Source organism: Equus asinus, chromosome 8, assembly GCF_041296235.1.
Source record: "Equus asinus isolate D_3611 breed Donkey chromosome 8, EquAss-T2T_v2, whole genome shotgun sequence".
Classification (NCBI taxonomy): Eukaryota; Metazoa; Chordata; class Mammalia; order Perissodactyla; family Equidae; genus Equus; species Equus asinus.
The window spans coordinates 35,422,054-35,445,931 of NC_091797.1; the positions used below are offsets into that span (position 1 = coordinate 35,422,054).

Genomic DNA, 23,878 nt, shown 5'->3' on the forward strand with positions numbered 1-23,878 from the left:
TGGACACAGGCCCCGTCCACACTTGGCTCCTCAGAGCCTTCTCCTGTCCCCACCTGCAACAGACTCGGCATAGCAAACACATGAATTCTAGAAGGTTCTCAGTGCTTCCATTTATTTCCTCTCCCAAACTTTAGGAAATTTCTCCTTTAATTCAAACATCAATCCCTTAGACAAGAAATAGAAAAAAATTCATATCTGGATTCATATTTTCAATAAGGAAGCAAGTCATTACTACTCATTGCAACATGAAGTTAAGACAAGGATGGAGACAGGCCAGTCTCACTTCTGCTGGAAGAGGAAAGTCGATCAGGAAAAAGAACACAGATCAGTGTGGGGAGGGAGTCATGGTGGACCGGCAGTGGGCTAATCTCCTCCGCTCCTGGCCTTATGCTGATAGGAACACAGACACATTCAGATGCCAGTTGCAGAAAGAGAAGTCAAGGATTCTTGTGTCACAAGGGGAGGTGTGAATTAATCTTGCATCACTCCATCCCCCACAAGGCAGTTGTCTCAGACTGTGAAAGAAAATAGTTATGAACAAATTCAGGTCAGTCACATAAATGCTGACATTCTCAACAGCCCATCACATGCTCAACATTTCCCAATCAAAGAATTCCCATAATCCCGTCATATCCCCTCTCCTCAATACCCCTCCCACTTTGGGCCTCCATTGTCTTACCTTTGGGATCCATGAGAGATGCATCAGAGCCCTGGGCACTGTCATTGTCTGGGGTAGAACAAAACAGGATGTGGTCAGAGCCCACAGGAGATGAGACTAAAGGAGGAACTATGGGGTGGGTGAGCTCCCCTCATGGGCTCCCTTCTACACTATCCCAAGGGTCTCAGATCAACCCCCATTCAAACTTACCAGTAGCCTGAGCAGAGCTCCTGCTTTTTTCACCTGAGGAAGAAAACAGGGAGAAGACTGGATCATGAGATACTAGAGGAACTCCCTGGTCCTGGACCACAGGAAAGTTTCCAGAAACATGACTGAAGGCCCAGGGCAGGATTGGGAAACAAGAAGAAAGGAAATATACGGGGACTAGACCAACTGCCCTCCTGGAGGTCCATCCTCAGCAGGGAGCTTCCCCTGTAATTTTCGACTCCTGAGAATTAAGTCCCCAGACCAGAATTATCAAGGTGAAAAAAACCTGTCTTTCATTTTCACAAGCGCTTTAGAAAACAGTGTTAGCAATCAGCTCCAGAGTGCAAGTACCTGAGTGTGGATGGCGTTTTCCATTAACATGGCAGGGCAAACTTCTACCTGGTGCTTGAAACCTCTCAGTGGGACAAGAAAACTCAGATCACTCACTCCCTTTCCTACCTGAGCACTTCTTCCTCCACATCACAGCTCCAGCTCCAAGGAGAACCAGGCCAGCAACAATGCCCACGATGGGGATGATGAGCTGAGGCGGCGGCTCTGGGAAGGGAAGGGAAGGGAAGGGGAGGGGCTGTGACTTAAGGCTTGAGTCCTGACCTTGCAGAAGGTGTCCAAAAGGGCATCTGTTTTCTCTGAGAAGAGATGTCCCCCCACCTCCCTCCTTACCCCATCTTAGGGTGAGGGGCTCAGACAGCCCTTCATGCTGCACATGGCACGTGTATCTCTGCTCCTCCCCAGAAGGCACCACCACAGCCGCCCACTTCTGGAAGGTCCCATCCCCTGCAGGCCTGGTCTCCACAAACTCCGTGTCCTGGGTCAGGTCCTCCCCATCACGCTGCCAGGTCAGGGTGATCTCCGCAGGGTAGAAGCCCAGGGCCCAGCACCTCAGAGTGACCTCATGGTCAGAGATAGGGTGATGGGTCACGTGACTTTTGGGGAGTTCTGAGGAGGAACAATCAGAAATTTCACTCTTTCAGTTACCTCCATGAGCCACTAAGGCAGCACTCATGTGCCCATCCCGAGAACAGACAGAACAATTGGTTTGGAAGGAGAAAGCACAAAACTCAGACACTAGCCTGGATCTGGGGATCTAGGACAATGTCCTATTCCTTGGAAAGTTCTAGAATCAGGGTGAGAGGCCAGGGTAGGAGGCTCCAGGTTTCTAAAGAGAAGAACACAGACTTCTGGTCCTGACCTGGGTGGAGGGTGAATGACTCAGCAAAGCTGGATTCGGACCTGCAAAGATGTTCTTAGGGCAAGAACAAGACCCTGAGAAGGTCATGGTTCACAAGATGGCTGCTAGGGTCAAAGGGAACCAGTGACGGGCGATTTCAGGGATGGTCTCCCCTTCTGTTCCTTAAGAAACTGGATTCCTTCACTGTCCACTAGAGACAGGCGTGCCTCTCTCTTTGCCCTCTGTGGGCAAGTCATCACAGAATATGAAAACCTGGGTGAATTCCTCTCTTTCCTGAAGGGCAGTATTCTGACACTGATCTCATTTTCCTCCCCTCTCTGTGGGAAGCCAGCCCCAGCCTGAGGAGAGATCGGGAGGCCCCCCGTCCCCTCGTACCCGCGCGCTGCAGTGTCTCCTTCCCGTTCTCCAGGTATCTGAGGAGCCACTCCACGCACGGGCCCTTCAGGTAGTTCCTGTCGTACTCGGCCTCACCGGCCGCCTCCCACTTGCGCTGGGTGATCTGAGCCGCCGTGTCCGCCGCGGTCCAGGAGTGCAGGTCCTCGTTCAGGGCGATGTAATCGGCGCCGTCGTAAGCATACTGTTTATACCCGCGGAGGAGGCGCCCGTCCGGCCCCACGTGGCAGCCAGACACCTTCTGGAAGGTGTGAGACCCTGACCCCGCCCCCGAGGTCAGTCCCACCCACCTGGCCCCGCCCTGACCGCCAGGTAGCGATTTAACCTAAACTGAAAATGAAACTGCGTAAAGTCCCCGCTGGCTCTTCCCGGGTCGGAGTCCGGGCGGGTCCCGCAGCCTCGGGGGGAATCTCGGACCCGGAGACTCGGGGAGACCCCGGCCCGTCCGTGGGGATGGGGGGTCGCGACCTGGACCCGGGCCCGCGTCGCTCACCTGCCTCACTCTGGTTGTAATAGCCGCGCAGGGTGTTCAGGCCCACTCGGAAATCCTGTTCGTGGCCCTTCATTTTCTGCGTCTCTTCTTCCCAATACTCCGGCCCCGCCTGCTCCACCCACGGCGCCCGCGGCTCCATCCTCGGACTCGCGGCGTCGCTGTCGAACCGCACGAACTGCGTGTCGTCCACGTAGCCGACGGCGATGAAGCGGGGCTCCCCGCGGCCAGGCTGGGACACGGCGGTTTTGTAATATCTCATGGAGTGGGAGCCTGGGGGCGGGGAGGGGCTGAAACCCGGCCCACTCTCCTCCTGGCGCGGGTCCCCGGGTCCGAGGGTGATCGGGCTAGGAGAGTGGACGGGTGAGGGGGTCGTGAGAGAGAAAGGCGGCGGGAGACCCCAGTGGGTGAGAGGAGGAGGCGGAAGAAGGGAGGGGTCAGGACGGGGCGAGGCAGAGGTGGGGGGTCTGGGCAGGTGTCCGCGGAGACACGCCTTCCCCGGGTGTCCTGCGTCCCAGCCGCGCGGTCCCCTCGCTCCGCCCCCTGCAGAGGCCGTTTTCTGCCGACCCCGCGCTCACCCGCCCAGGTCTTGGTCAGGGTCCCTGAGAGCAGCAAGAGGAAAGTTGGCGGCATCATAACCCTCATTCTGGGGGTTTGGGCAGAATCTGAGTCCTGGCGGGTCCTGGAGACTTTATAACCCAGAACCGCGGAGACGCTGATTGGCCTCTGTAGAAACCGGACACCCAATGGGAGTGAGAACTGGGGCCGCGTCATGAGTCTCCAGGCAGGAGGAGCTGACACAGGTTGTGAGAGGGAGAAGTGCAACTCACGGAGACAGAGACTCCCCAACACTGGGCTTCCCCGCCCCAGACTCTGCCCTCGGACCTGGGACCCTGAGAGCCACGTCTGGGGACCTGGGACTTTGCCCTGACCCCTCTCCTCCTGCACCGAGAGTTCTTTGTCACACTGTCTCCCTGAGTCCTCGCCCAGGGGCGGTTTGTGTCAGCGATTGTCAAGCATGTTGGTTTCAGGATATCTATGTAGTCTTACACGAGGACCCCACTGTGTTGGTTATATCGATCAATATTTACTTTGATAGGAATAAAAGTTTTTTAAAAGTTTTTTTATCAATTTGTTTAGAATAATATTAATAACCCATCGCAAGTTGACAGAAATAATGCTTTTATGAAAAATAACCATTTCCCCAAATAAACAAGGCAGTGAGAAGAGTGGATCTTTTTGCATTTTACATTTTTGCAAGTCTCTTTCTTGTCTGTCTTGTTAGAAGACAGCTGGATTTTCACATTTGTTCTGCATTTAATCTGTTATTTTGGTTGAAGTATATAAAAAATGCAGCCTTACACAAATATGCAGGAGTAATATTTTTAATAACTTTCAGATAATTGTGAATATTCAACTTTAATATAAAACTACACAAGTAGTGGTTTCTCAATGGTTATTTGCAAAGTGGAACCTGAGACAATATTATTGAATATTTACTATTTTGTTACATTAAAATCCACAGATTTCTTTTGTCTATTGAATGGCATTTGCAGTAATGTATGATTTTTTTTTGAGGAAGGTTAGCCTTGAGCTAACATCTGCTGCCAATCATCCTCTTTTTGCTGAGGAAGACTGGCCCTGAGCTAATATCTGTGCCATGTAGTGCCATGTCCACACATGGGATCCGAACCAACAAACCCTGGGCCGCCGAAGCAGAAGGTGCGCACTTAACCGCGGCACCACCAGGCCGGCCCCTGTATGATTTTTTAAAGTAATATTGTGTTTCACTAGTTCTGTACATCTTCTTATGTTGATACATTAACTGTCAGTTGATTTTCTTGAAAGGAGAAGCTTCTGTTTATTTTGAGAAAGCATATGCTAATTAACCAAATCTAAATAATCATAGTTTCTATCACTCATTCTTTCAAGTAGAATTAGTACTAAAGAGGCTAGCTCAACTCACACGACTTATTTTCCTTGGGACACAGTTCTTTGGAATGTAGCAGAAGGGCTTTATGTGTACTTCCCATGTCACCCTGTAAGCTATTTTTAAAATGTAGATTTAAGGATAATTATTTGGTTAAGATAATAATTTTTAACACTTCAATCAGGACGTTTTAAAGTATAAGTATTTTTTTGTTGTTTTTTGTTTTTTCTGCAAGTAAGTGATGGTGAAGGTAAGTACTATTGCGGTTTGGTACCATGGCCTCCCTTCTTGGTAAGTTTTACCTCAGTGCAAATGTCAACATAGTGAGAAGGCAAATGATGTCTAGAAATATTATGAAAATAGTTTTGACCTCATGAATCCTGTGGAAGGGTCTCTGTGACTTCAGCGGTTCCACAGACCACACTTTGAGAACTGCTATTCTGAATAAACCAAGGAGTCTCCCAACTGGTCCCCACTTTTGCCTCTTCTTCATTTCCCAGAATGCCTCTCTCTGAGTTTGGACTCCCTGCCTTCCAAAACTTAGCTTAGAGCATTGCCCTGGTCACCTCTTCACCTCCTGGAAATTGATGCCAGAGAGTGTCCTCAGTCTACGAAGAGAGGTGGAGGGACAGGTATTTTCCTTTGGAACTGGGACCAGTTTGAGCCTGAAGGCACTGGACCCACTAATGACCTATTTTGATTTTGCTATACACCAGCTTACTGTGTATTCATATCTCAGACAGAAATCTGACATATCTCTAAGAGAAATAATATTGGCCCTTTCATTTTACATGGGGCTGATGCATCTGATTTGAGGCCCATAAAGTATGAAGAGCAGTACTGTCAAAGAGAATGTTCTGTGTTGAAGGAATTGTTCTATATCTGCACTGTCCATTATGGTAGCCAGTAGCTACATGTGGCTATTGAGCACTTGAAATGTGGGTATTGTGCTGAGCAGTTGAATTTTTAATTTTATTTACTTCAAGTTTAAATGTCCATATGTGGCTAGTAGCTACTGTATTTCACAGTGCATATCTAGAATGTTCTTAGTTTTCAGTCTCCTCCTGCCAAAAAGATATTGGGTGACTCATAGGTTGATGTACATTAAAATGATTCTCATATGGAAGTCATGATTTTGTCCATGTGGGTCTTAGACACATCCTTAAACTATAGCATGAACAAGAAGTCTAATTAATATGTATTTTAACAGTTGGAGTATACAGACATTAACCAAAACATGATTTATCACCTTAAGGTCATAAGTGTTCGAAAATGCCCATCACTGGAGTTAATAGATGACTATGTACATTCGGACTCTTTGTGTTGTTTTCATTAACCTGGTAAACATAAGCAGAGATATAAGTCTTCGCTTAGCCTAAGAGAAAGCATTTATTGAACACAACGTATATCACATATCTTGTAGGGCTTGTACATAATTGTAAAATTTTAGAGATGATGTAAACTTTAGAATTCCACCCCCTTAGAATTCTTTATCTGTTGCTCCTTCCCATACTTTCTCCCAAATTAAAACAATTCTATCGCCCTTCACCCTTGGACCTCTCTCCTAGATGAAAATGTGCATTAACGTTTTACAATTGTGGAATGAAGAATTCTCTAAGCTTGACTCAAAGATGAAAACATAAAACTTCTCTATGTCAACCACACACTCACAAAGATACAAACACATACCAACAATCAAACTCAAAGACACATGAAAACTTTGACAGACAAAGAGTAATAACACACCTCAATATTCTTCAGCCAAGGGCCACCAGGAGCACATCTGTGGGCAGACAAGTTGATTTATTACTCATTGCTGTGATGCAGAACACACAGTACCGGTGACCACAGGGCATCTCAGTGTGAAGGTGATAGAACATATATAGGATTTGGGCTTTGGTCGGGGGATTTACGGGAGAGTCTATGAGCAGGAGCTCACTCTAGATTGGGTGTTGTCAGGAAGTGGGGACTATTCTGTGATTGGGCATCTCAATAAATCTTATCTGTAGACAAGGCCGACTAGAGCAAGGATAAAGCTATAACTGGAAAGAAGCAGCGGTCGCTCATACTAGCCAGCACAGGGAGATGTTTGGTATTTTGTGAGTTGCACAGTGCCTTGTTTTTGTCTGTGCTGAGACAAAGTGATGTAGTGGTCTAGTTTTGTCTCACTTTGTCAGGTCTCAGAGTGTCCTTGTATGATATGGATGTTCTGTGAGCTGACTTATGTCTAACAGGAGAATAACATGCCAAGTGGTGAGCACAGGGTGGACTCTGAAAACACTGAGGCGCAGCTATAGTTGTTAGACCAGTTCCCAATTTTGGGGCTGCTTTTTCTACTTTCTAAATTCAATATTTTAAAATAACTGCAATACAATAAAAAAAGGAAGAATATTAGAAAACAATTTGGAAAAGAAGAAATGACAATGTCAAACAAATATATTAGTGCTAAATAAGTGTAAACAAAAATGAGGATGTGGAATAAGAAATGGGAATAAAAATTAAAATCTATCAGCTTGGCAAAAATGAAAGTAGGTGATGAGAGTATTTACCAGAACGTAGAGAAAATATACTGTCATAAAGATTGATGGGATTGAAAACTGTACAAAATCTCTTCTAAAGGGCTCTTTTGAAAAATGTCTCAACAATTTAAATGTGTTTACATTTTGATGCAGAAATTTCTTTTTTAGGAATTTATGCTAAGAAGGTAATCACACGTGTTCTCAAAAATGTGTATTCAAGGATGTTTCTTGAGTTATGGTTTATAAAAGCAAAGAATGGAACTTATCTAAATGATGTAATGAGTATAATGATGGCAACTATGAAAAGAGGAACACTCAATATGTCTCAGGCGATGATGCCCTAATTTAAATAGAGGGTCACATTTAATCCTCAGAGCAAACCCATGAGGCACCAACATGTGATCCCTTTGTATGAACAGAGTAATGGAGACTCAGAGAGGTTTAGGAGGTGGTGGAGCCAGGGGTGAACTGAGGGATTTTGTCTCAGAGCTTTGTTGACTCATCTTCCATTGGTTCCCTGTCCAATGTTGGTGGCAGGATGACTCTGCAACCCATGCAGATGAACTGTCTCAATGTTACAGAACATTTTATGACAGGAGGCCACTAGGCTCAGAGCTCAGAAGGACATCAAGGGGCAGTGTGACTTAACTGCCCAAACCACAGCACTGTCCATCATCTAGTGTATATTTTGAGGCCTCCAGTGGATCAGGATCAGCTAGACTCTGGAGATACAGTGAAGAGCAAAATAAGACCCTGGTGATATGGAGCTTGTGTTGTCATGGAGAGATGGGCATTTAGCAGAAATGACAAAGATAAATGAAATCACTATTGAGCCAAGTGCTGTGAGTAAAAAGTTCATGATGTCATGAAAGTGGATAACCAGGAGACCTAACAGGTTCCCGACTACTTTTATCAATAATATATAATATATGTAAAAGGTATATGGCATATTAAAAAAACAGAATTTTATAAATTATATACAATCATAGAACAAGAAAAAGCCCTTGGAAATTAAAAAATGATCATAGAAATGAATAATTTAGTAGGTGAGCTGGAAGATTAAAGTTATACTCCCACTAAGTAGTACAGATGGAAAGGTCATACAAAGCAGGAGAGAAGACCTGTAAGAATATTAGTCTATCAATCAAGGGATTCCAACATGTTAATAACATCAGTTTCAGAAATAATGGGGAGTAGGAAATGATAAATGATTTCAAGAAAATCTCAGAGTTTACAGGCAAAAATTTATATTCTGAGTGGCCTAACCAAGTTCTTACTACAGTAGATGAAAGCAGATCCACACCATGACGATGACAGTGAAATTTAATAAAGAGGGTGGAAAAGAAGAGACCTTAAAAACTTTAAGAGGCAATAAACACAGGCCTGGTGTTAGGAGGCATTACAGCAATGCCTTCCAAATTCTGAGGAAAAAAATATTCCAACGCGGAGTTCTATACCAAGTCAAGATGCAAGGGCTGGTGCAGCCTAAAGACATTCCAGATGTTTAAGGTTTCAATGTTTTACTTTCCATGTTCCCTTCCTCAGGATACTACTGGGAAAAGTGGGGAACAATGATGGAGAAAACAAAAAAAGGGGAAAAATGAGACCCAGGCAACCGGGGAGCCAGAAAAAGAGAAGAAAAGGGCTCCTAGGATGAGGTGAAGGAGATGGGAGATGTCAGTCCTGCCCCAGGTGTGCAGGGAACCAGCCCACGTGTGGCAGGATTGAGGGCTGTGGGACAGGTGTTCCCCCAAAGATGAAGTTGGTAGAATAATTGATATGCTCAAATATATTTATGAACATTTAGACTCTGGGGAGGGTAGTGGAATATTTTAGTAATGAGTACAACAGAAACTACACAAATGAAGAAACAAGATATTTATTAACTCCAGGGAACATAAAAAATCGACTCAAGAAAAGGAAAGTAATCAGGTAATCATATCTACCAAATGCTCAGTTGTTACCGTTTACATGGCCGTAATAATGCAGACATGGCACATTGAGCTCATCAAAATTGTAAAGTAATTGTATTGAGAAGATGGGGGTGTGTGAAAGAAGAGCCAATTCCCTAAAGATGATGAAACAAGGAGCGTTATGAGTATTCTATTAGAGCATGGAAGTAACAATTAGAGAATCAGCTAAAAGAAATAAAACAAGTTGTCTCTGAGATTAAGGAAATGGGGTTGGGGCATTTCTCTTCATAACAAGCCTTCTAGAAGTGTAAGACCTTTTAAACTATGTGCAAATGCATGTTTGGTAAAAATAAAAAGACAACACAGTAGGCGAGAGAAAGGACTCAGGAATTGTCTATAAGGAGCATCATAGAAATGGAGCAGTAGTTGGAAGGAGACATGGGATTGAGTGGTGGACTTTTATGGGAAGATTTTGTTTTGGTTTATTTAGTTTTACTTGTTTTTGTTTTTTAGTGGGAGCTATTACAGCATGTTTGTATGTAGGAAAGAATGAGCCAGTAGAGAGTAGGAAGCTGATGTTTCAGGTGAGGGAGGGGACCTGATCCTGTGCTCAAGCTGAGAAGCGGCCTTAGACAAGGGCAGATCCATCCATCATCACTGATGTGAAGGCAGAGTATATAGGTACAGATGTGGGGGTGTGGGGGGAAGATGGTGTAATTCTCATCTGAGTGGTTCTTTTCCGAGTGAAAAAAGAAATAAGCTCATCATCTAAGAGTGGGGAGTGGAGAGGATTGAAGATGGGGGAGAAAGTGAGAAACAGCCCCCTCAGGAGGAGTGAGAGTGAACTGCCTCCAGCAATGGCATCTGGAGAGAGCAGGGCTGGAGGCCACTGGGCTCTGTGCTCATCAACTTAAAGAGAGAGTTCCAGCCCTGGGGCAGCAGCAGGAGGATACATAATAGGCTAGGAGAAAATGCAACAGAATATCTCCAAGTGTGAGGATTACAGTTACTTTTACTTTGTCATGAATAACTTTTAACATTTTGTAATTTTTTTACAGTGAATATATATCATATACGTTGTACATTAAACATATATATCATAGTCAGAATAAAAAAGCTTTCTTTACATTTTAAACTGGAAAGCAGACAGGTAGGAAAGTTCAGAGCTCAGGGCACAGAGCTGGAAGTGCTGGGCTCCATTTCTGGGAGATGAATTCACAGAGCCTTTTCTCCGTCTCTCAGGAAGCTGTTCTCCGTGGAGGCCAAGCAGGATTTTTCCTTCTTTGGAGGCTGTGACCATTTATGAGTATCTTGTCAGCTCTTTGATGCTCTTAAAAAGATAGTTTTTCATGTTACATGGCATTTTTACCTATTTTTGGTGGGAGGATTGGTTCATACAATTTAGCCCATCTTTTTCAGAAATGGAAATTCTAAGGCAAATAGCTCAGTGAAAACGATGATTGGTTCTCAAGTAGAGGATCCGAATCTATGTCTTAACACATCATCTGAGGGTGATCTTTCAAGTTTTCTACAAGTGTAAGGGATTTTCATGTAATTTATTTTTTGTAAACATTATTCATGCATACACAAGAGAATTCAAACGATACTCAAGAATATACAAAAATAATTCACATCATCCTCCTCATCTCCCAGTCATCCAAGTCCTCTACCCAGAAACCATCACAGTTGGCAATTTCTCATTTTTCCTCCCAGAAAAAACATATCTATGCATTAATGTATACTGCTATGTCTGTGAAAGAGCTCAGGCCACAGATGGGAAAAAAAAAACTTGCAAATGACATATCTGATAAGGATATTGTTTTAGAATATATATAGAACCCTTAAAACTCAAGAATAAGAAAATAAATACCTCAAAAAATGAGCAAAAGTCATAACAGTCACCTCACCACACAAGAAATACCAATGGTAAATAAGCACATGAAAAGATGCTCCACATCATATGTCATTAGGGAAATGCAAATGAGAATAACAGTGCTATACCATTACATACCTATTAGAATGGCCTAAAACCCAAAACTGGCGATGCCAAGTGCTGACCAGGATGTGGATCAACAAGAACCCTCATTTACTGTGGGCAGGAATACAAACTAGCACAGCCATTATGGAAGATATTCAGCAGTTTCTTATAAAACTAAACATAGACTGACCATACAACCTATTGATCACTCTGCTAGGTATTTCCCCAACTCATTTGAAAACTTACATTTGCACAAAACCTGCATGCAAATGTTTATAGCACAACACCCCTTAAATGTGGGCTGCGCATAGTTACTTCCTTCCAAAGACTACTGTGAGGAAAAGGACAAAGGAAAAAAGGAACTTCACAGGGAGAAAGCTGGGAAACACAACCTCAGCCAGGTGGTGAAGGTTAACACCATCAGTGATCCATCAAGTGGGTAGTTTATACCCTTTATATGTTGTGTTGAGAATGGCACTTCACCCCTGTGGGCTTCTTCCCAAAAATCCATAGCCCTGGTCAACCAAATTCAAGGTGAGAGAAAGTCTACAGTATAGCTGAGCAGTACTCCTCAAAAACGTCAAGGTCATCAAGAACAAGGAAAGTCTGAGAAACTGCCACAGCCAGAGGAGCCTGAAGGAGGCGTGATTGGGACTTAATCTTCTTTGGTATTTTGGATGGAGTCCTGTAACAGAAAAAAAGAAAAACTAATGAAATCCAAATAAAGTATGTGCTTCTGTAATAATGTATCAATATTGATTCATTAGCTGTGACAAATGAATGATAGTGACATAAGATGTCAACAACGGGGACAACTGAGTGTGAGATATACAGGAACTCTGTACTAACTGCAAATTTTATGTAAATCTCAATATGTTCTAAAATAAAAATATTTATTTAAAAATACAGCCTCAGAAAAGCAATAGGGAGTGGAAGAAAAAGTTATCTACTTTTCACTTGTCATCAAGGAGCGGCAGAGAGGGGTTGTGGGAGAAAAGATGGAAACCTCAGACACAGGGCAGAGCTCCAGAGCACCCCTCTCCTCCAACCCCTGCCCCACCCCCGAGCCTGAGCCCAGGGCTGCTCAGAGGCATCTTCATCCCCCATTGATGTCCAGCCTCCAGGTCAGCCACCTCTGCCTGATCAGACCACAGCCCATCCTCTGCCCTGGCTGTGGGAATAGGACGGATTACAGCTGTGATGCCCTGGTGTGGCCACAGGGCTGAGGACAGAAGATCCTAGCAACCCCTTAACCTCCTCATCAGGGACCTCCCCACTGTCTTCCTGGGCTCCCAGCAGCAGGATAGGGCTGTGCACACAAGGGGGAACCGCCATCCGGTGTCAGGTTCAGAGTCTGAATTGTTTCCAAAATAGGTGCTGAGACAGAGGGTTTCCTCCCAATTGAATGGCTATAGATTTTGGCTGCAGGGAGGAGCAGACTACAGACCATAACAGCTCATTCCCAGGTCCAGGGTGCACCTCACAAACATACTGGGTGCCCTCAGTCTCCTGAATGAGACTTTGAACCCCAGAGTCCCTGTCACTTGTTCCTGCTGCTGTTTCCAGGGATGAAGTCTTCTCCTCCAGGGAATAAATTCTGGATTCTCCATCCGTAGGGTGGGGTAGTAGAGGGGGAGGAATAGGAAGAGAACACAGGGTAGTGGCCTAGGAAGATGGGGAAGCTCCTGGACAAGTGAGGAGAGTGAGGAAACAGTGACATGAAGAGGATGGAGGCCAACAGGAGTGGGAGGGGTGGGCCAGAGAGGAGAGGGGCAGGGGAAGGGGTCAGCGTAGTGGACATCCGTGCGGGGATGGCTGGCTTCTCTGTGGGGAGAGGCACAGGGGCTCCTAGCTGGGGTGCTCAGGCCTCTATTTTCACTTGGGTTGTAATTACACAGATGTTAGCTCTATAATTGGATGGTAAACTATACCTAAGTTTAGGCATTTTTCCACACTTACAGGTATGATCTAACTCACACACAGGGAAGAAAGGGAAAAGAAGAAGGGAGGGGAGGTGACTAAGGGTCTTCCCCTCTTCTAGAGCAAGCTCCTCCCCTCCACCCCCGATGGTCTTATGCTGGGGTGACAAGGAGAATGAAGGAACTGAGAGCAGGGGAGAGCTAGGCCTGTGCCTCCCTGGAGGGGACAGCCCTGGCCCTGACTCTAGGGTTTCCAGAGTCCCACTCCCTGCATGATGACTTCACAAAGTCTCTGAGTCCATCCCTGTTTCACAGCCCTCAGCTACCTGGACACCTTCTCTTTATTTGCTAAGACAGCAGGAACCGGGGCTCCCAGAAGATTGGCCCCTGGGCAGAGGACAGGGAGCTGTCCAGCTTCTGGAGGCCACTGGGACAGCGTTCCTGGAGCACAGAGGGCAGGGTGTAGGATGGAGTCTGGAGACTACAGCGGGCTACAAGGAGGTCAGTGATGAGTCGGGACCCAGGCTTCTGCCTAACATCTTCCAGGGAACTCCAATGTGTCCCTCCCTGCCTCCCCAGGCTTCCAGGACCCAGATGTCTAAACACCACACCCAAAGACGCCAAGAGTGGACTCTTTTGTCCTAACGTCAGACCACTCACCCTCTTAGAGCCTGGAAGGCAGCATCTCCCTCTTCCCCCTCCCTATAGCCCAGGACCCCAGCATTCTGCCTCTTCTCCCCCTTCCTGGACCAAAGCAGACATGAACCTGCTGTCTAGATCTCATGCGTCTCTCCCTCCTACCTCCAAACCCCAAAATTAAAGGTTTTGCTGTCTTGGACGCAAAACTGATTTCTGGGCCTGCTGAATGACCTAGGAGTTTGGAGGTCATGAGTCAGGGGAGGGTGACCCAGAGCCCCACAGGCTGCAGCCGAGCCCTGCTTTCAAGCTGGGTAGAATCAGGGGATTCTGCACATAAGTCTCCCACCAGGAGGACTGCACTGTCTAAAACCCCACGACCTGGTTGGGTGCTCGTCTGGAGAGCAAGGGTCTGTGGAGGCACCTGGTGGTCTGGCTTAGTCCCTGGTCATGAGCTTTTGGCTGCTTCGGAAGTGCAGAGGGGCTGTGTGTGGCCTTCTGTCTGCTTGGCTCTGGCCTGGGATAAGGTAGTGAGCAGCTCCTCCACCTCCCAACTGAAAGAGACACCCCCTCCTCCAATCACTTCCCAGGGAACGACTCACGTCTCCTGTGTCAGTCTCAGCTTTGAGGAGATCTGGTCCCTACACGTCCTCATTCATGAACAAATACTTATGGAGCATCTGCTCTGTGCCAGGCACTATTCTAGGGCCTTTGGGCTACATCACACCAACTCAGGCAAAATTCCTGCCCTCATGGAGCTTACGCGCTGAAAAGAACAGGGTAGGGAAGATGAGGAAACCAGTTGTAATTTTAAATATTATCCTCAGGGGAGGCTTTCCTGAGAGGTGACATTTGAGCTAAGTCCTGAAGGAGGTGAGGGAGTGAGCCCTGTGCTTATAGGGAGGAAGTGTGCTCTAGGATCACCCTCTGCACAGATCTGGGGCTCTACTGGGGAAGCACTAAGGCTCCAGCAGGAATGGGAGTGGGCAGACTGCAGGAAGGACTTCCTGCAGAGGAATTATGGGGATCTGGGTTTGTATATCTCATGACCTGCTCCCCATTTGTGTCTGGGGATTCATGAACTCCTAGAGACTGGAGGAGGATGAAGGGCTCATGAGTGGAGGAAAGTTGGGAGAGGAGGGAGGAAGCTGAGGTGGGGTCCTACCCCCAACTCTGTCTCTGTGCTCACTCTGTCCTGCATCCAGTTTGAGGCGTAAGTGATTCTGATGTGGTCAGCAAATCCTAGGATAGCTGGATCTGGATGAAGGTCACTACATGGTGGGACGTAAAATTAAGGAATTTTCTGCTCCTGTAGGTTCAAAACAATAGTTTCAAGAAAGGTAAAGTATGAGAAAAAGAATGTAAAATATCTCATTAATAATCTTCTTATTGGTTATGTGCTGAACTTATAGTATTTTGACTGTTTTGAGTTAAAGAAAGTATTAAAAGTATTTTCACCCATTACTTTTTACTTTTTTAAATGTGACTACTAGAAAAGTTAAAATTACATCTGTGGTTCAAATGATACTTCTATGGGATAGCACAGTTTTGGAAGCTTAATAATTTTAGATCTTGTGTTTAGGTCTGTGCTTCATTTCAAGTTAGTTTTAGGACACGGTGTTTGTTCTTTTCCTTGTATCGATTTGTTCCAACATCATTTACGGAAAAGACTATCCTTTCCTTGTTGAATTACCTTGACCCTTTGTCATGAGCATATATGTATCATTCTACTTCTGCATTCCATTGATCTAGACTATCCTCAGGCCAACACCACTTTATTTTGATTACTGGAGCTTTATAGTAATTCTTAAAATCAGGTTTTGTGCATCCTCCAAGTTTTTTCTTCTTTTCAAAAAATTATTTTGACTATTCAAAAAGTCCTTTGCATTTGCATAGAAATTGTAGAATAAGCTGGACAATTTCTTTTTAAAAAATCTGCCAGAATTTTGATTCATGTTTAGGATTGAGGATTGAATTGCATTTAATCTATAGATCAATTTTGGGAGAATTGATGTCTTAACAATATGGAGTATTCAAGTCCTTGAATATGGTATTTCGCCCCATTTATTTAGTTTTTCTTTACTTTCTCTCAGTGGTGCTATGTAGATTTCAGTGTACAAATTTTGAGTGCTCTCTTTAGAGTGATACCTAAATATTTTATTTTGGTGTTGCTATAAATGGAATTTAAAATTTTTTATTTTCTTAATTTTACATAGCTAATACATAGGAATACAACTGACCTTGTACCCTGAAATCTTGCTCAATTCATCTATCAGCTCTGGAAGGTTTCCTTACCTGAAGAATTTCTATCACAAGATTATGTCAGCTGCATATTAAGACTTTACTTCTTCTTTATAAACTATATCCCTTTTATTTCTTTTTATAGAATTAATACACTTGTTAGGAACTCTGCTACAATGTGTAACAGAAATAATGAAAGCCCACATCCTTGCCTTGTTCTATATCTTGAGTAGAAAATATTCAGTTTCACCATAAAGTATGATGTCAACTGTAAGTTTTTCATAGATAGTTTATCAAATTGAAGAATTGGCCTTTTATTATTAGTTTACTGAGAGATTTTATCATGAATGGGTGTTGAAGTTTTAAAATGCTTTTTCTGCATGGAGATGATCCTATGGTCATTGTTCTTTATTCTATCAACATGATACGTTAGATTGATTTCCACATATTCATCCAAACTTGCATCCTGAGATAAAACTTACTTGGTCATAATGAGTTGGATTCAATTTGCTGATATTTACTTAAGGGTTCATGAGAGACATTGGACTGAAGTTACCTTTTGATATCTTTGCCTGGTTTTTGGATCAGCGTAATACGAGCCTCATAAAATGATTGGAAAGCGTTCCTTCCTTCTCTGTTTTCTCCAAGAGTTTGTGTAGGACTGGATACTTAAATGTTTGATGGAATCCACCAGTGAAGCCATTTGAGCCTGGAGTTTTCTTTGTAGAATATTTTTAAATTATGAATTTAATTTTTTTTAATTCATCCAGGATTATTTAGCTTTCCTATTTCTACCTGCTTTAGTTCAGTAATTTGTGTCTTTAAAGGAATTTGTTCATTTAATTCTCTATCAAGTCTAATTTGCATAAATTGTTCAAAATATTCTCTTATTATCCATATAATGTTATAAATTTCCCTCTGAACACTGCTATTCCTTCATCCTACAAATTTTTATTACGTTTTCATTCAATTAAAAGGGATTCTTATTTCTCTTGTGAGTTCTTTAAGCCATGATAACCCTTGAGTATAAAATGTGTTGATGAATTTCTGATATTTGAGGATTTTCCAGATATCTTCATGTTATGAATTTCTAATTTAATGTCACTGTAGTCTGAGAGTGTACTTGTTCGTTTCAGTCCCTTTAAATTTATTGAGATTTGTTTTCAGGCCAGAAGATGGTCTATTTTTGTGCCTGTTCCAGGTACACTTGAAAAAATGTCTATTATTGCTGGATGTGGTGCTCAATACATATGAATTAAGTCAAGGCTCATAATATGGTTTCTGTCTTTTATATCTTTACTCAATTTTTGTATACTTGTTCTGTTAATGAGATAGGAGTACTGATCTGTAAATGTATTTGTTAATTTGCCTATTTCTTTTTCAGTTCTGCCACTTTATGCTTCATCTATTGTGGAGCTCTATAGTCAGGTGTTTATACATTTACTACTTTCAGCTTCTTGTGATGCTGACCTATTATTATTATGGAAGCTCCCTCTTTGTCTCTGGCATCCTCCTTCTCCTAGAGCCTGTTTTGCTTCAGAGTATCACACACATTCCAGTTTTCTTACACTTTCTGTTTACGTGGCATATTCCTTCACCCTTTAACTTTGTATCTACTTTTTATTTTGTTTTTAACATTTTTCTATTTTATAGAGCATAGGGTCGGCCTTAATATTTATCCAGTCTGATAATCTCAGCCTTTTAATTCAAATTTTCATCAATTTATATTTAATATGACTGTTGATATGGTAGGATTTGGCCCTATCATTTTGCTATTTGTTTTTGAATTTTCTCATCTCTTTTCCATTCCTGTTCCTCCTTTCCTACCTTCCTTTGTTTCAAGCAAATACTTTTGTTTATGATTTTATGTCTTCTAATGGCTTTTTAGCTATATTTATTTCCATTAATTTTTTATAATTGTTGTAAGATTGAAACTTGCATCTTAACTTTTCACAGTCTACGTAAGGCAACATTGCAAGTACATCTGGGAAAATATAGGAAACTTGAAACAATATAGTTCCATTTAACTGCCTTTATGCTGTTATTGTCATATATATATATCACGGTATACATACATCAATATATATTATAAGCCAAATAATGCAATGCAATACTTTTTTGATTTAAACAGTCATGTCTTTTAAAAAATTAAGAAAAATGTAGATAAACAAGAATATTACCTATATTTCTGTTAGGTATTTCTTTCTGTATATATGAGTTTTCATCTAGTGTCATTTCCCTTAAGCCTGGGGGACTTCTTTTAAAATTACTTTATACAGGACTGCTAGCAATGAATTCTTTCAGTTTTTATTTATCTAAAAGTGTCTTTATTTTGCCTTCTTTCTCCCCACTTTTTAAAGTTTCTTAAGGTATTTATGTGAAATAAAATTAAACAATTTTAAATGAGCAGTTCGATGAATATCCCTAATTGTTTAGAATCACAGAACTACTACCACAACCAACATCTGGAAGAGTTCCTTCATCCTAAAAAGTTGCCTCATGCCCTTTTGTATTTGATCCTCTCTCACTACCCCAAACCCTAGGCAACTACTGACCTTCTTTCTGTCTGTAATTGTGAAATTTCTCATTGTGTTAGATTTATCATTTTGTGGTATCTCTCTTTATCTCGGACAATATATTCTACTTAGAAATCTCTTTTGTTTCTGATATTAGTATAGCCACTTCAGCCTCCTCGTGGTTTCTGTTTGCATGGCATATCTCTTTCCATCAACGTACTTTCAACTTGTGTCTTTATATTGAAGTGCATCTCTTGTAAGCAGCATACGGTTGGGTTTTGTTTCCTAACCTATTCTGACAATTTCTGCCTTTTAATTGGAGCGGTGATCCATCAGGTTTATATGGTAGTTTTTGATATGAGAGATACTATGTCTATCATGATATTTTCTTTGGTTTGGGTTCTTTTGTTCTTTCTTTACTGTCTGATGACTTCCCATCAAAAAACATAGAGCTAGAAGAAAGTGGAACAACTATAACGACCTGAAAGAAAAAATTGTCAATCAGAATTCTATATCCAGCAAAAACGTCCTTCAAAAATGAAGGCAAAATAAAGAGATTTTTAGATAAAAGAAAACTGAAAGAATTTGTCATTAACAGACTTTCACTATAAGAAAGGGCAAAGGAAGTTCTTCAGCCTGAAGGCAAATGACACCAGATGGAAACTCAGACTCTCAGAAGATATAGAGTGTCAGAAATGGCAAATATTTGACTAAATGCAAAAGGCCATCTCTTCTTTTTTTGGCACTTTCTCTGTTACTTCTAAACAAATAACTATTTAAAACTAAAATTGTAACTTTTTCTTGTGGGGCTTGTAAGCTATATAGATGTATTACATATAACACCACTAACATAAAAGATGGGCATAGTATAGAGGCCTAAATGTTTGTGAGATCTCTATATTTATGTGAAATAGTACATTGGCAAGTGGAAGTAGATTGTTTGAAGTTAAGGATGTATGTTGAAATTCCTAAGACAACCACTATAAAAATAAAAATAATACCAAAAAATACCTAACTGGAAAATTAAAATGGAATTCTAAAAATGATATAAATAATTTTAAAAATCACCTTTATTTTGAAGGACAGTTTCAATGGATATAGAATTCTTGTTTGGCACCTTTTTCCTATCAGGACTTTGAATATGTTGCTCCAATTTCTTCTGCTTTTTGTTGTTTCTAATGAGAAATCAGCCATTCATTGCACTGTTGTTCTGCTGTGCATTCGTCATCTATTGGTTTGTAACAAATTACTCTAAAACATATCAGCTTAAAGCAACAAGAATTTACTATCTCACATGTTTCCAGTTGTTAAGGGATCTAGGAGTGGCTTAACTTGGTGGTTCTACCTCTGTGTCTCTCATAAGGTTGCAATCAAGATGTTGGCCAGAACTGAAAGGCTTTACTAACATGGAAGGATCCACTTCAAAGCTCATTCATGTGGTTGTTGGCAAAAGCCTCAGTTCCTTGCCATGTGGGTGTCTTCTTAGCTGAGTGTCCACACAACATGGCAGGTGAATTGCCTCAGAAAGTGATATAGGAGACAGTAGACCAAACAGGAAATTACAGTACTTTTTAAGATCTATTCTGTGAAGTTGCACTCTATCACTTCTGCTTTCTTCTGTTCATTTGGAGTGAACCAATAAGTCCAGCTCACACTCAGGGGGAGGGGAATTAGTCTCCACCTCTTGAATATCAAAGAATTTGTGGACATTTGAAAACCACCATAGTCCACCTTCTGGTCACTAACTACTTATATTCCTCTGTTAAAGAAATAAAAGTAATTCTTACACCTGTTAAAGAATGGTAAGGAAGACTTTATTTAAAGAACTACTGCAATAGGAGTTTTGCAGTAGGGGAGAGAGATTGGCTCAACTATGAGTACAACAGGGAAAAATGAGGTATTGATAATCAAGGGGGAGGATGTTCATCGATAGAAAATTCCTAAGTGGATAGGGTAATTCTTGCTAAACTGACCTAATAGGATTCTTACTAAGGGCAGGCCAGAATAATCTAATATTACCTGGGGCATAGTGGGAGATGTGGAATTTGACCAGATATGTAGGGTGAGGGATTCTTGCAAAACTGACTTGACAGGATCCATTTTGGAGCAAAAATGGATATTGAAGCCCACAAGTCAAGGCCTAGTCGAGCAGAGGTCTCATAGAAGCCTAACTCAAGTTTAGTCAGAGAGGGAATCTTTGTCACTTTCCACCTGCAAAATAAAGTGCTTCCTGCCCAAGGACCCAAAAATCTTATTCCATCACAGAATCAGTTAAAAGTCTAAAATCTCATCATCTATCTTCATCAGGTTCAGGTATAGATGAGGCTCATTGAGTGTGTTTCTGTAAGTGAAGCTCTTCACATAGAGTTCCTCATGATGTGAAGGCCTGTAAACTAGAGAGACAAGTTACCTGTCCCCCTCTCCTAACAGATCTAACATGCAGCTATGAGACAGATAAAAGATAAGCACTATAGGACATTTAAAAAGGCGGGAAGTGAGAGGCACAAAAAAGTTACTGGTGCATAGCAATGTTCACATCCAACCAGGCAAATGTCAGAGGTTCCTTGATTAGGACATGGCTTCTTCCAAGCAAATGATCTGAGAGAGGGAGAGAGAGAGAGAAAGAGAGAGTAGAAAACCACAGTTCCTTTTATGACCTAACCTCTGAAGTCACACAACATCACTTCCACTTTATTCTGTTCTTTAGAAGTGAGTCACTGAGTCTAGTCCACACTCAAGAGGAGAGGAATTAGTTCTACCTTTTGAAGGAAAGAATATTAAAGAATTTGTAAACATTTAAAACTAGCACACCTAGTATGTAAGGTTATCTCTTGATGCTTTCAAGATTTTTTCTTATCTTTGATTTTCAGTAGCTTGACTTTGATGAACCTAGGTGTGACCTTCTTTGTGGTTCTCTCTTTTGGTGTCTGTTGAGGTTCTTGCATCAATGTGCTAAAGTTTTTCACTGAATTTGGAGAACTTTCAAACATGATCTCTTCAAATTTTCTTTCTGCTTTTTTCTCTTGCTTCTCATTTTTGACCTCTAACTGAAGGTTTATTTGCCTTTTTTTCTTTTTCCATGGGTTTCACTGATGGAAAAGTTGTTTATTCCATTGTGGCAAATCCAAAGGAGTCTGCAGCCATCCGCTGTTTGATGGTGAACTGCCGACAGCCCAAAGCACTGGAGACTCTGTGCCGTTAAGGTCAACATTGATTGGCCATAGAGTACACAAAGTGGCATTGACTGAAGTAAATAGATTCATGGACCTTTAGTAACAGACCTGGTGGATGATCAGGCCATTGGGCTTCTGAATACTGGATTCTGATGGGCACGTCACATGGTGAACCCTTTTATAAATAATATTTAAAAACCTAGAGTAAAAACATAATCTTTATGTTACACATTTCATGCCCATGAGAACGGATTTCAGGACCAGCACCAGACTTACAGGATCACCATCTGCATTTTTAACAAGATCCTCACATCATTTGCTTACACGCTAGAGTTACAGAAACAGGCCTCTAAGACTATTTTTCTTATAGGGTGATCTCAAAACACCTGGAGCTCCTCTCAAAAATCAAATTCTCAAGCTCAGCACCAGAGGTACTGTATCTGGTTATCTCAGGTAGACCCAGGAATCTGCATTTTCAACAAGCCTCCTAGGTTTTGTGCACACTAAAGTTTGAGGACTGCTGCTTCAGATGGTTTGAAATGTGGGCTGTGCTGGGCTGTGGGCTGGAAATGGAATGATGATGTTTAGGAACCGGAACACACATGCCATGACCTCTACTGGGAATCAGTGGGGTGTATCCAGTTGATATGTGGAGAACACAGACCTCTTACCATCCTTAAAAATCACATGGGTGTGATGGCAGGGAGTCTGTCACATCTGTCCCTTCACTGATGGTCAACATGGACCTAACATGATAGGAACCACTGACCCTGGTAATTAACCCATTTCTGATCAGGTTCTCATGAAAGGCCAAGGGAAAGCCAGTCCTTCTCAGGGATACAGGGTCAGCTATGCCTCTGGATTTTAGAGGCCAAAGAATGGTACTAATTCCCCTGTAAAAGAATCCTGAAAAGTAATAACGGTGGCCTCTTTTTCTGTATTAGAAAACTTGATACTTCCTGCAATCCAGGTCACCTCTACCATCAGGAGATTTTCACCCAGGGTCAGTTTGGTTTCTGGGGTTGTGAGAGTCTCAAACTGTCCCCTGGTGACTCTCACAGTCCAGATTCCCTCCTTCTAGCAGAAGGAGATCCTTCCCTTTCTTCTCACTGGCTCTCAAGACACCCCCCAAAATACAGTCTCCCCAGTATGGCAGTTCTACTATCCAGCAGTGTGTCCCAGAGGAGCAGTCCTCCTCATGTAGGGGTTGATGTCCAGTCTCTTGGGCTGAGCTGATGGCCCAAGCAGAGAGCCTCTCCTAGTCACGTGTTTTCCATCCTTGGAGACCTGGAGCTTTGAGTTAGTCATATCCCCATCCAGGACTACTTCCACTGCTAGAGAAAGAGACTGAGGGTCAGAACTCCACTGGATGAAAATAAGAGAACCATATCTTACCCTTGGCTAGACTTGGGGTAAATCACTTCAGCAAGGTGTTCCTAAATTTCCTCCTCCACAAGATAGGAGAAGTCATCATTATTATTATTGAATACTATTAAAACAACTTAAATTACGTAGCATCTTGCAAATTACAAAGAACACATTTCAAGCTCATGAAAACTATGAGAATCAAACAGGGGAAGTGTTATTTCTCCTTTACAGGAGAGCAGTGGGTCTCAGAAAGGTGAAGTGTTCTCTCTCTGGTCACTTGGCTACCTCAGACAGAAAAGTAACTCTAATATGACCACTGGAGGTTCACCTTACTTTTCTTGCTTCCTGCATTGTCCATGTGACGAAAGGGGACTTTCTAGATATCTCTATCCTATAATTTCCATTACTCACCGTCTGCGGCTGCTGTCACAGAATGATTTCTGACTGAAGTGGACGCTTCAGTCTGCTGTTCAAAAAAATCCTAGATGTCCTTTGTTCTCTCTTGGGTTGATGGCCATGGTCCCTAAAATAAATAGAAAGTCATCATTTCTTTTAAAAGCCTTAAGTCTAAGTTATCATTTCTTCAACCAGAGAATCTCCAACTTTTCCCACTGTGCTATTTTAGGCACCATTGCTCCCCCACCACAGACTTTGGAGAGTCTTTCATGAGTTCATTCACAAATATTTATTCATCTTGTACAGATGCCACCAGGAAGGAAATAGGGCT

At 42.5% G+C, this 23,878-nt stretch overlaps 2 protein-coding genes across 8 annotated transcripts in view; both read right to left on the minus strand.

The window, feature by feature from the left end:
* Window positions 1–3,747, minus strand: part of LOC106836370 (saoe class I histocompatibility antigen, A alpha chain-like) — a 299,619-nt gene extending 295,872 nt beyond the window's left edge. For 4 of the 6 annotated variants that reach the window (XM_070516742.1, XM_070516744.1, XM_070516745.1 and 1 more), the window contains exons 1-5: window positions 3,537–3,747; window positions 2,962–3,231; window positions 2,451–2,726; window positions 1,547–1,822; window positions 1,325–1,420 (exon numbers count right to left, since the gene is read on the minus strand). In XM_070516742.1, the coding sequence (XP_070372843.1) occupies window positions 1,325–1,420; window positions 1,547–1,822; window positions 2,451–2,726; window positions 2,962–3,231; window positions 3,537–3,732 (1,114 nt within the window). In that variant the 5' untranslated portion in view covers window positions 3,733–3,747. Of the gene's footprint in view, window positions 1–85; window positions 516–679; window positions 728–868; window positions 902–1,324; window positions 1,421–1,546; window positions 1,823–2,450; window positions 2,727–2,961; window positions 3,306–3,536 lie in introns of those variants that run through there. The other 2 variants (XM_014849252.3, XM_070516746.1) reach the window with 2 other exon arrangements.
* Window positions 3,748–17,168: 13,421 nt separating this feature from the next.
* The window catches only part of LOC106836378 (saoe class I histocompatibility antigen, A alpha chain-like), a 40,660-nt gene continuing 33,950 nt past the window's right edge, over window positions 17,169–23,878 (minus strand). For both annotated transcript variants that reach the window (XR_011505528.1, XR_011505527.1), the window contains exons 9-10: window positions 23,563–23,674; window positions 17,169–23,117 (exon numbers count right to left, since the gene is read on the minus strand). The gene's annotated coding sequence lies outside the window, so the exon portion shown is untranslated. The remainder of the gene's footprint in view (window positions 23,118–23,562; window positions 23,675–23,878) is intronic.